This window comes from Xyrauchen texanus, chromosome 28 (genome assembly GCF_025860055.1).
Source record: "Xyrauchen texanus isolate HMW12.3.18 chromosome 28, RBS_HiC_50CHRs, whole genome shotgun sequence".
NCBI lineage: Eukaryota > Metazoa > Chordata > Actinopteri > Cypriniformes > Catostomidae > Xyrauchen > Xyrauchen texanus.
The window spans coordinates 3674227-3686494 of record NC_068303.1 but is presented as its reverse complement, the minus strand read 5'-3'; the positions used below and the strand labels follow the sequence as shown (position 1 = coordinate 3686494).

Genomic DNA, 12268 nt, shown 5'->3' with positions numbered 1-12268 from the left:
CTGAGGGCAGAGGTCGTATCGATAACAAACCGAACACTGAACTTCTTTCTTAACAGACGTCATGGGTTCAAAGATCTTCCCCAGCGCTGACTCTGACATTGAAATATAATAAAAATAATGCTTTAAAATGTGTGCCAACACATTTAAATTTTGAGTACAACAATTGAACGCATTACAATTTTATAACAAAATTAATGTTTGAATTAATTCATGTTAAACAAATTTAAATGAATAAAACTTAAAGCACTATTCTGAATTCAATACAAGTTAAGATTAGTCGACAGTATTTGTGGCATAATATTTATTACCACAAAAATGTATTTTGACCAATCTCTCCTTTTCCTCCAAAAAAAAAAGAACAAATCTGGGATACAGTGAGACATTTACAATGGAAGTGAATGTGGGCCAATCCGTCAATGTTAAAATACTCACTGTTTCACAAGACATAAACAATATGTGTGTTATCAACTATTTTAATGTGATAAAAACACTTAATTAAACTTTCTGTGTAAAGTTATAGCCATTTTTACAACTTTGTTGTCATGACGATGCAATGTCAACAAACCCTAAAAATTTACCTCAAATAATACACAAGTTTTAACTGAAGAATGAATGTAAGTGCTTTTATAAATATTATAAGCTTCATTTTCTGCCTTTAAACCCTCCAAAAATTGACCCCATTGACATCCATTGTAAGTGCCTCTTGCTTTTTTTTAAAGAAAAGGATGGACGAGTCAAAATACATTTTTGTGGTAATCAATATTATGCCAGAAAATACTGTCGACTGATCTTAACTTGTATTGAACCCAGAATATTCCTTTAAAATATTTAGGGTTTAAAGCATAATTGATTTTAAAGATTACTAAATTCAATTTGATAACCTTTTGTTATGAAACTGAAATGCGTAAATGTAAAAATATTTTTTGAGACAACGTTCCAAATTAATTACCTACCAAGCGAGCCTCTGTAGACAGATGTATTCCAACTCCACAATAGCACTGAAGACTGTTCTAAAAGTTGCATTGGAGGGAATACAACTGGAGGGAAATTTTATATAGCAATCTTGGGCATTGCTATACAGTAAATACAATTTGTATTGCATAAAACCAGATTCAAACCCTCTTTAATAAGATAACAATAGAATAGAACAATAGAAAATTTGTCTTGTTTAAGCAAATCATGATATAAACAAAAAATCACATTGTGTGTGTATCCGTGTAACTGCACAATTGTAATGCTTAGGATGAAAGTATTATTTTCCATGTTTTCATCAGATTCACCCTTGTATTATCACAATGATAACAAAATTAACAGAAATTATTTCCAAAAATTATAGCACTACTGTCCCCATTTACCTCACTATCTCTTTGGCGCCCCCTATGGACAAGCTGAGCAAATAGATGTAGGAAAAGTGTATTCATTGGCTGGAAAAAACAGATAGAAAATTAGATTAAAAACAAAGGAATTATTAAGCATTAAAGGATTAGTTCACAAAAATTCAGTCATTGTTTACTCACCCCTGTGTTGTTATAACCCTATATGTCTTTCTTTCTTTTTCTTAACAATAAGGCGACATTGGGGCGTTCAATCGAAAACACCGCTGTGGTGGACCTGTTTTTAGATAGCGACAACAGAACACAACACAGCTGCACACAAAACAGAGAACAGAACTTACTAAACATGTCTGAAGAGTTTGTAGTTAAAGAATTGATGCATTTCTATGCCCAAACTTTTTACGTTTTTGGACCGGTGACAGTTCACGGTGAAAATTGAAAACAAGCGATCAGTAGAATGTACTGTCATTTGCCACTGCTGGTTAGGACAAAAACTCTGATTACAATGGACTTGTTTTTTGATAAACAAAATTAGTTTTCGCTAGGATGCTACAATATCACGAGGTGCTCTCATGCACTATCACGAACACGCAACAGGATATAAACAATCAGTGAACATTTCCACTAAATAATACACGGTCAGAGAAAGCCGCATGAACGAGTATTTTTTTTAATTATTTTTAGAGAAACAAATCTGAACAATGAGCTGATTTTGATTTTTACTGTGTACCAGAATGCTTCTAAATTTCCAAGTTTCCTGTTCCAGCCTATCTTTTTAATGCTATTACACCTTTGACACATGTACTGTATGTTATTTTTTTTATGTTGACCAATGACTACTTCAATAGACATGATGCATAATAGACAAAATATGTCATAGACAAATATGTCATCATTTTATCATAAACATATTTTTAATTTTAAGAGAACACTATGAAACACTAAGACACCATGCTACTTACAGAAGGTGAATAACATTGACTCTTCCAAACACAGCAACAGTTGGTGGACTGATTAGATTATTGATCTCTTCAGCATCTGAGGATTCTGTTCTTCTGACAGTCACACTTTCAGCTTTACCAGCTGAAGATTTAATATTAGCAAACTATAGTTTTGGCAAGTCGTTTAGGACATCTGCTTTGTGCATGACATGAGTAATTTTTTCAGCGGTTGTTTACAGACCGATTGTTTCACTTAAAATTGACTATATCACAATTCCAGTGGGTCAGAAATTTGCATACACTAAGTTATCTGTGCCTTTAAGCAGCTTGGAAAACTCCAGAAACAGATGTCAAGCCTTTAGACAATTAGCCAATTCTCTTCTGATATGAGGTGTACTGAACTGGAGGTGTACCTGTGGATGTATTTTAAGGCCTACCTTCAAACACATTGTCTCTTTGCTTGACATCATGGGAAAATCAAATGAAATCAGACAAGACTTCAGAATAACAATTGTGGACCTTAACAAGTCTGGTTCATCCTTGGGAGCAATTTCCAAATGCCTGAAGGTACCACGTTCATCTGTACGAACAATAGTACACAAGTATAAACACCATGGGGACCACGCAGCCATCATACCGCACAGGAAGGAGATGCATTCTGTCTCCTAGAGATGAACGTAGTTTGGTGCGAAAAGTGCAAATCAATCCCTGAACTGAGCAAATGACCTTGTGAAGATGCTGGAGGAAACCGGTAGACGAGTATCTATATCCACAGTAAAACAATTCCTATATCGATATAACCGGAAAGGCTGGTCAGCAAGGAAGAGGTCACCGTGCTCCAAAACAGCCATAAAAAAGCCAGACTACAGTTTGCAAGTGCAAGATCTTACTTTTTGGAGAAATGCCATATAAATGCCCAAAATGTGACTGTTTGGCCATAATGACCATTGTTATATTTGGAGGAAAAAGGGTGAGGCTTGCAAGCCGAAGAACACCACCCCAACAGTGAAGCATGGAGGTGGCAGCATCATGTTGTGGGGGTGCTTTGCTGAAGGAGGGACTGGTGCACTTCACAAAATAGATGGCATCACGAGGAAGGAAAATTACGTTTGATATATTGAAGCAACATCACAAGAAATCAGCTAAGAAGTTAAAGCTTGGTCACAATTGGGTCTTCCAAATTGAGGACAATGACCTCAAGCTTTCCTCCAAAGATGTGGCAAAATGGCTTAAGGACAACAAAGTCAAGGTATTGGAATGGCCATAAAAAAAGTCCTGAACTCAATCCAATCGAAAATTTGGGGGCAGAACTGAATTTTTTTTTCACATTCATAAAATAGTGATCCTAACTGACCTAAGGGAATGATTAAATGTCAGGAATTGAGAAAAACTGAGATTAAATGTATTTGGCTAAGGTGTAAACTGTAGATACAGACTTAAATTATGTTAGAGCTGTAAAAATGCACCTATTTTATTTTTTAATATCTAAACTACTTTTCAAAATTTTGGAAACACCAATTAATACTTTATTATTTTTAATAATATTAAAGTCATCAAAAGTATGAACAACCAAAAATAGAAGTATGGAATCTATGCATCGACCAAACAAACAAAAATCATGTTTTAGTGCGATTTTAATTTCGGTTTAAAATCGCATTATTCATTTTTTATTTCGACACAACAATAAATTATAAGATATATAAGCCATATATATATATATATATATATATATATATATATATATATAAAGAATTAAACAGCCCTTTCGCGTGAGAGATCGCAAAGTGGTTCATTCAAAACAGTACATTTTTAGAAATCAGTCAACCAAAGCTAACGCTAACTGTTAGCACGCATCCTGTAACCATAGTGACCTGCCTCGGTGACGTAACTGCTGTAAAAGGTCACAGTGTGCACGTCACGCCGCGCGACACACGCTAGTGAAACGTCGCAAATGTTTTGAAGTTGAAGTTCATAAACTTGAATTAAATTACTAAAGTAGCGTTATATCAAAGTCACGGGAGGTTTATTATCATGGCGTCCACTGCGGCGGGCAAACAGAGGATCCCGAAAGTGGCAAAGGTATATATATATATATATATATATATATATAAAAAGAGTGTTTCTGAGTTAGCATCAGCATGTAAACAGTGTGAAGCTGCTCATTTGTAATGAAAACACTGTTTAATTAATGGTACATTTTATATGAATGTGTTCAGGTGAAGAACAAAGCCCCGGCAGAGGTGCAGATAACCGCAGAGCAGCTGCTCAGGGAGGCGAAAGAGAGAGAGCTCGAGCTTCTGCCTCCCCCACCCAAACAGAAGATCACCGATGAAGAAGAGCTCAATGACTATAAACTGAGGAAGAGGAAGGTATGAGCTGTGTATAGTGTTATCAGACTGGTGGCACAACACCCATTACAAAACGTACTGTACTGTGGTGCAGTGAACAGATGGCAACAACATGCTACTTGGATTTTACATATTAAAAGGTTGCTACATTTATGTATCATGGAAATGTTGTTACATGTAAAAAAAAACATGGTATTACTAATGTTACATGTCCTATATATGGTATAAAATTACCATGCTACATGTCCAAAAAGCATTGTATTGATATGGTACATATCCATAAACATGGAATATGTTCTAAATACATGGTGGTACTGTGGTACATGTAAAAAAGATTGTACTAATGTAGTACATGTACAAAAAAAACAAACAAACAAACACAATATTACTGTAGTGCATGTCCAAAAACCGTATTACTGTGGTAAATGTAAAAGAAAAATGTATTACCCTGATACATGTTTTCTTTGTAGTACAGTAGTATATGTACTAAAAATGTGGTTTTACCATGGTACATGCAAAAAAATATGGTAGGACCATTGTACATTTCCAAAAACATGGTACTACTGTGGTACGTGTAAAAACACGGTATTACTGTAGTGCATGTCCCAAAAACATGGTATTACCATAGTTTGTTTTCAAAATACACAGATCAGCCACAACATTAAAACCACCTACCTAATATTGTGTTACAGAAATAGCAGCAGTTACAGAAATACTCAAACCAGCCCGTCTGGCACCATCAATCATGCCATGGTCCAAATCACTGATATAAAATGTTTTTCCCTATTCTGATGGTTTATGTGAACATTAAATGAAGCTCCTGACCCGTATATGCAATTATGTACTGCACTGCTGCCACACGATTGGCTGATTAGATAATCGCATGGATGATTGATGGTGCCAGACGGGCTAGTTTGAGTATTTCTGTAACTGCTGATCTCCTGGGATTTATGGTAATACTAAGGTACATGTAAAAACATAGTATTACTATTGAACATACCAAACTTTTTAACATTTGAAAAAAAGTATCATTTGTAATTGAAAAAAAAAACAACAACAACATGGTATTTCTGTGATACATGTGCAAAAACATGTCATTACCACAGTACATGTCCAAAAAAAACATGGTATTATTACATTGATATATGTACAAAAATATAATATTACCATACTACATGTCCAAAGCATGAAATTACCATAGTACATCTAATGAAACATGGTATTACCATGGTACATTTCCAAAAGTTGAGTCATTTGTATAGCGCTTGTCACAGTACAATAACTGTTTCAATGCAGTTTTACAGAATACAATCTTGGTAAAACCTAAAATTGTCCATGTCCAAAAATATCGTATTAGTGTGGTACATGTACAAACGTTGTCATTTTTATTCATATAGCACGTTTCACAAAACAATAATAATTTTAAAGCAAAAAAAATCAAGGTAAAATATGTTATTACTGTGGTACATGTAAAAAATAATTACAGTATTACCGTGGAACATGTACTGTGGTAATACCAAGAATTAGGACATGTAATAAATAAACAATGGTATTATTATGATGGTACATGTGCTATTCGTCTCTCATCTAAATACAGGGCTTTGAAGACAACATCAGGAAGAACAGAACAGTCATCAGTAACTGGATCAAGTACGCACAATGGGAGGAGAGCCTGAAAGAGGTCCAGAGGTGAGTTTCTGTTCAGTAATGTAATCAGAGTTTTATGAAGGACTTAGTGTGGAGGACTTTTGTTTCACTGTCCCCTCCTCTCCACAGAGCTCGTTCCATCTACGAGCGTGCGCTGGACGTGGATCACCGCAACATTACACTATGGCTGAAGTATGCAGAGATGGAGATGAAGAACCGGCAGGTGAATCATTCTCGCAACATCTGGGACCGAGCCATCACCATCCTGCCTCGCGTCAATCAGTTCTGGTATCTCCTACCCATTTCTGTATTATCATATAGATGATGACATGCTCAGAGAACGTGCAGTCAACTTAGAATGGTGTCATAGTTTTTTTTTTTTCTTTGAATCCCGATTGATTGTTTTATGTTTGTTTATCATTCAGGTACAAATACACGTATATGGAGGAGATGTTGTGGAATGTTGCGGGCTGCAGGCAGGTGTTTGAGCGCTGGATGGAGTGGGAGCCGGAGGAACAGGCCTGGCATTCATACATCAACTTTGAGCTACGCTACAAGGAGGTGGATAAAGCCCGCAGCATCTATGAGAAATATGTCCTTTTACATAGCATTCTTAAAGTAATACTCTGGGTTAAATACAGAGATTGAAAAATTATTTACATTTAAAAAAAGAAAAAGTGAGGCACTTACAATGGAAGTGAACTGGGCCAATCCATAAATGTTAAAATACTAATTTTTTCAACAGTATAACCACAACTAACCGTTTCTGTGTAAAGATATATTTCGATTTGCAACTTCTTTGCTATGACTGCATAATGCTATAACCCTAAAACCCCTAAAATGTTACAGGATTTTGAGAGACTGTGGTGGGTGGACCTGAGACCCTCTAGGGGGGTCCGGGGGCATGCCCACTTGAGCACATATTGGTTGTATAGATATGAATGGTGATGACACGGCAAAAGTGTCACACCCACAAAGCATTGTAAACATGAGCTTAACATTATGCTATACATATAATATTTATATCTTGTGGCTATTTGTAAACGGTGTATATTTAAATGTTTATGTACTGGCCCCATTGACTTGCATTGTAAGTGCCTAGCTGTAACCGCAATTTAAAAATCGCTCATGTTCTCACTTGAGAAATAGTTCCTTAACAGCGGTTGCACTTGTAATGGTCCATCCTGAAGTGAAGAACTGGATCAAGTATGCTCACTTTGAAGAGAAGCACGGCTACATCGCTCTTGGGAGGAAAGTGTTCGAGCGAGCTGTGGAGTTTTTTGCTGAAGATCACATCAGCGAGAACCTCTATGTGGCTTTTGCCAGATTTGAGGAGAAACAGAAAGAGGTATGACAGCGTGCAGTCATGTTATACAGAAAACACAAGACCCTTCTTTTGTTTTCTCTTCACACGTGACCTTTCACTGTGTCTCTTCAGTTTGAGAGAGTTCGGGTCACCTATAAATATGCTTTGGACCGAATTCCCAAACAGCAAGCCCAAGAGCTGTTTAAGAACTACACCGTGTTTGAAAAGAGGTTTGGAGACAGGAGAGGAATCGAAGATGTGATCGTCAGCAAAAGGCGGTTTCAATACGAGGAGGAGGTCAAGGTATTTAAAATATCCAAAATACTCTTGTTTTAGTGGTATTTCTTTTACTATTGCTCTAACAAACCTCTAATTCGATGTTTTAGAAGTATTGACATTTTCTCCTTGATAGGCAAACCCACACAATTATGATGCCTGGTTTGATTACCTGCGTCTGGTGGAGAGTGATGCTGATGCAGATACCGTTAGAGAAGTGTATGAAAGAGCGATAGCAAACATTCCCCCCATCCAAGAAAAAAGACACTGGAGACGCTACATCTACCTGTGGATAAACTATGCTCTCTATGAAGAACTGGAAGTCAAGGTGTGATAGATATCAATAGCCTGTTGTTTGGTAATTTTGATCTGTAATAAGATGTCTAGTATTTTATATAATAGGGTTTAATTTGTCACATGTTTAGGACCCAGAAACTACGAGACAGGTGTACCAGGCATGCCTGGAGCTGATACCACACAAGAAGGTAAAATGAAATGTCTTCACACAGGTGGATGTAATAATGTTGGATAAAGGCCAAAAATGAAAATTGTCATCCTTTACTAACCCTCGTGTCATTACAAACTATTTGACTCGCTTGCTTCATGGAATACAAAAGGAGATGTTCGGCAGAATGCTCACACTTCTGTTTTCCATACAATGAAAATGAATGAGACACAAAAAATTATATGAATTTAGAATTTAGGATGGCATGAGGGTGAGTAGATGTTGTGAGAATTTTCATTTTTGGTGTACTATACCTTTAACTTGGGAGAATGTGTCAATTCTGCACCCTGAGGTCAACTTGAAACAACAGCTTACATTTTTTAGACTGCTTAATGTGTGTTTTATCTGAGAAACTCCCATTTTTAATTGTTATCTATTTTTTTTTTTTTTTTACTCAGTTCACATTTGCCAAGATTTGGCTTTTATACGGTCAGTTTGAAATCAGACAGAAGAACTTGCAAAATGCTAGAAGAGGCCTGGTAAGTTTTAAATAATAATAATAAAATATACTCTCCCTACATGAATGATAATGAGTTTGACCCCTGACCTCTTTACTGTCAGGGCACAGCTATTGGAAAATGTCCCAAGAACAAGTTGTTCAAAGGCTACGTCGAGCTGGAGCTACAGCTGAGAGAGTTTGACCGCTGCCGGAAGCTGTATGAGAAGTACCTGGAGTTCAGTCCGGAGAACTGCACCACCTGGATCAAGTTTGCCGAGCTGGAGTCCATCCTGGGAGACACAGACCGGGCCAGAGCCATATTTGAATTGGCCATAGGACAACCACGACTGGACATGCCAGAGGTCAACAGTTCAATATCACATATATTTGCTAACAACTTAAAAAGGAAGTCCTTATACCTTGAACGGTTTTGTATTACTAACTGAATTGTTTAATTCAGGTGCTGTGGAAGTCATATATAGACTTTGAGATCGAGCAAGAAGAATATGAGAACACACGAGGACTTTATAAAAGACTGTTACAGCGTACTCAACATGTCAAAGTAAGCAAATTAAATAACGCACTGTATTTCAAACAAACATCTGCAAAGCAGTTTATTCCACTCATTTAATATGCAGGTCTGGATCAGCTATGCTCAGTTTGAGCTGTCCATCGACAGTGAAGATAGACTGCAGAGATGCAGACAGATCTATGAGGAGGCCAATAAGAGCATGCAGAGCTGCGAGGAGAAGGAGGAACGCCTGATGCTAATGGAGTCCTGGAGAGAATATGAGGAGGAGTGTGGAACGTTGGCCAACAGAGAAAGAGTCCGCAAACTCCTGCCCGAGAAGGTGAAGAAGAGGAGGAAGGTCACAGCAGAGGACGGGGTGAGAGTTTGACATCATATGTGCTGTTTAATGTTGGGGAAGAATTAACTACAAGTAGTGGTGCTACTTCATTTTCCAGTGGTATTATAGTTGTCTGGCTATTTTAAAACAGTCAATCTTTTTAGGCTAATTGTGGAGTAGCATTGTATAGCAAGCAGTAGGATTGTGAACCAAGAACAGGTTCTTTTTCAGGCCAAGTTCCATTTAAAACAAATTCTACCCGGACCAAATGGTTTTCATGACTTTCGGTTCCATTAACACATATTTGAACGCATTCTTTCTCCAATTAAATACGCTGACATAGTTTCCAGCTACTTCTTAGCACTGCAACACCGTTATGGGATCAGCAGCACAAACCATAGTGTAGTCTGATTCCAATACAAATTACTTTTATGAGCCGGTTCTTTTGACTCTACAGTGTGGCCAGTGTAGTCCGATTCCTGAACAATTGACTCTTTATGAGCCGGTTCTGTTGAATCTCCAATGCAAGACATACAGCATTACCAGTGTAGTCCGATTCCTGAACAAATGATTCTTATGAGCCATTTATCTAAGATTTAAATTATTATTCTAATGTTTTGCAGTCATTTTTACAAAACAATAATACTTAGTCAAAAGATGCAGTGCATCACTATTTTTGATTTAGTTGAATACATTTGGGAGTTTTCAAGCTTTATAGGATTTAAATTGTTGCGTTCAAATTTGAGATGCGGTTTAAAGCTGCATCACTAATTGAGATCTTTATTGTTATTGTCATGTAAAAAAATTATCTAAAAACAAACTTGATCTGATTATGGTAGATGTTGTTTTTCCAAACTGTTTGACTTTTTGTGTTTTGCTCATCAGTCGGATGCAGGTTGGGAGGAATATTACGATTACATCTTCCCTGAGGACGCTGCCAACCAGCCTAACCTCAAACTGCTGGCTATGGCCAAGATGTGGAAGAAACAACAGCAGCAGGAGGAAGAGGAGGAGAAAGAAGAAGATGATGATGAACAAGAAGAACCACCGCAGGTTCCTCAAGGGCAGGAACCAGGAGAGAACTTTGAAGCAGAGGAGCAGGAACCTGTGGCCCAAAGAGAACAGATGGAAAACGAGGATGACGATAGTGATGATGATAGTAGTAGCAGTTCTAGCAGTGATAGTGAGAGTGATAGCGACCATAACGATGACAAAGGAAAGACGGAACAAACCAAGACAGACACAGAAAAACATTGAACCGGTGTGGTATATGAACGGCGATGATCTAGAGCCTTATCCCATTATTTGTCTTTGTCTCTTTTTTGTAACAAAATAAAGGTGAGAACCACAACACGCTTGTGCAGATTGCTGTTTTTGTTAAAGACCTCATGAAATGGAGTGACGAACAAAGTGTTTTTCCTGGATATGCCTGTGACAGATTTTCCAAAGTCATGGAAAATTGAAAATATCAGGGAATTTTTCATTTGTGTTTTCTAGGCTTGGAAAATTTATGGAAATTAAAATCTTAAAGTTCATGGAAACTCTGCGGGCAAAATACCGTTATCTCAATGGGAATCCACCCAATCGTGAATATGGCACTATATGGCACTTCCGGTGGCCAAGAATTCCACATTGCGACTAAATACGCAAATTTGGTGCGTTGACTAATAGGAAGTTGCTTGGTTTGGTCATAGATGTATAGATATCTATGGGTTTGGTGACCTCAGTGTGGGCAGTGCGAAGTTGGCGTGGGCAAATGTTGAGCGCGTGTAAAACCAGCAAAAAATAACAGCTGTTAATCCGTGACATCATTTTGAAGGCAAACCTGGAAGTCTGATTTTGCCATGGTTTCCTTATGGATTTTCCTATGGGTTTTTATAATTGGCTTTTTGAACTTGTGTGTAAAATAATGTTTGCTGTACACAATACTTGATACGTGGATGTTTTGTTCTACAACATAAATCAAAAATAGTCATAACTCAAACGTGAATTTTGAAGCCGCATTTTGTTGTAATTATTCAATACAGCTTCAAAATTCACATTTGAGGTATGAAAGTGTGTAATTTATGTTGTAAACAAAACGTCCATGTATCGTCAAGAAATGTTTGCCACATACCTTGTTTTTCTCTTAAGTTCAAAAAGGCCATTATAAAAGTCCAGAGGGAACCCATGGTGAATTCTCCTCTGGGTTTTTGGACTACAAGCTGAACGGCTCTATTGCCAAGCAGCCTGTTATTAATGCTGCACTTTATACCCTGAGTGAAGTTAAAAAGAAACTAACTAAAATAATATCCTTGTCCATTGTGAATATTCAGTGCAGCTGTGTATGAAGCACCGCCCACCTGTGTTGGGTGGAATGCATTAAAAAGTAATTAAATTACTATTTCAATAAAAAGTAATGGATTACTCTTAATGTTTTATTAATTTAATTAGTTACTTCTGATGTAATAGCATTAAAAACTTTATAGACTATAGAACAATTCTATATAAAACAATAGTGAATTTAAAATAGAAATTTAACATCTAATGTTAAAATGTATGTTTTTATCATTTAACGCTGCCCCCTTAAATTCTTGGCCACTTCAGGAATAACTTTAGTTTTATATGATTCATTTGAAACAATT

At 36.9% G+C, this 12268-nt stretch overlaps 1 protein-coding gene across 2 annotated transcripts in view; it reads left to right on the top strand.

The window, feature by feature from the left end:
* Positions 1–10988, top strand: part of LOC127621640 (crooked neck-like protein 1) — a 67290-nt gene extending 56302 nt beyond the window's left edge. The window contains exons 1-14 of one of the 2 annotated variants that reach the window (XM_052095319.1): positions 4197–4354; positions 4492–4644; positions 6221–6312; positions 6400–6558; positions 6696–6862; positions 7440–7618; positions 7709–7879; positions 7989–8180; positions 8278–8337; positions 8756–8836; positions 8919–9158; positions 9257–9358; positions 9435–9683; positions 10530–10988. In XM_052095319.1, the coding sequence (XP_051951279.1) occupies positions 4307–4354; positions 4492–4644; positions 6221–6312; positions 6400–6558; positions 6696–6862; positions 7440–7618; positions 7709–7879; positions 7989–8180; positions 8278–8337; positions 8756–8836; positions 8919–9158; positions 9257–9358; positions 9435–9683; positions 10530–10901 (2265 nt within the window). In that variant the 5' untranslated portion in view covers positions 4197–4306 and the 3' untranslated portion in view covers positions 10902–10988. Of the gene's footprint in view, positions 1–4196; positions 4355–4491; positions 4645–6220; positions 6313–6399; positions 6559–6695; positions 6863–7439; positions 7619–7708; positions 7880–7988; positions 8181–8277; positions 8338–8755; positions 8837–8918; positions 9159–9256; positions 9359–9434; positions 9684–10529 lie in introns of those variants that run through there. The other variant, XM_052095318.1, reaches the window with a different exon arrangement.
* The last annotated feature ends 1280 nt before the right edge of the window (positions 10989–12268 follow it).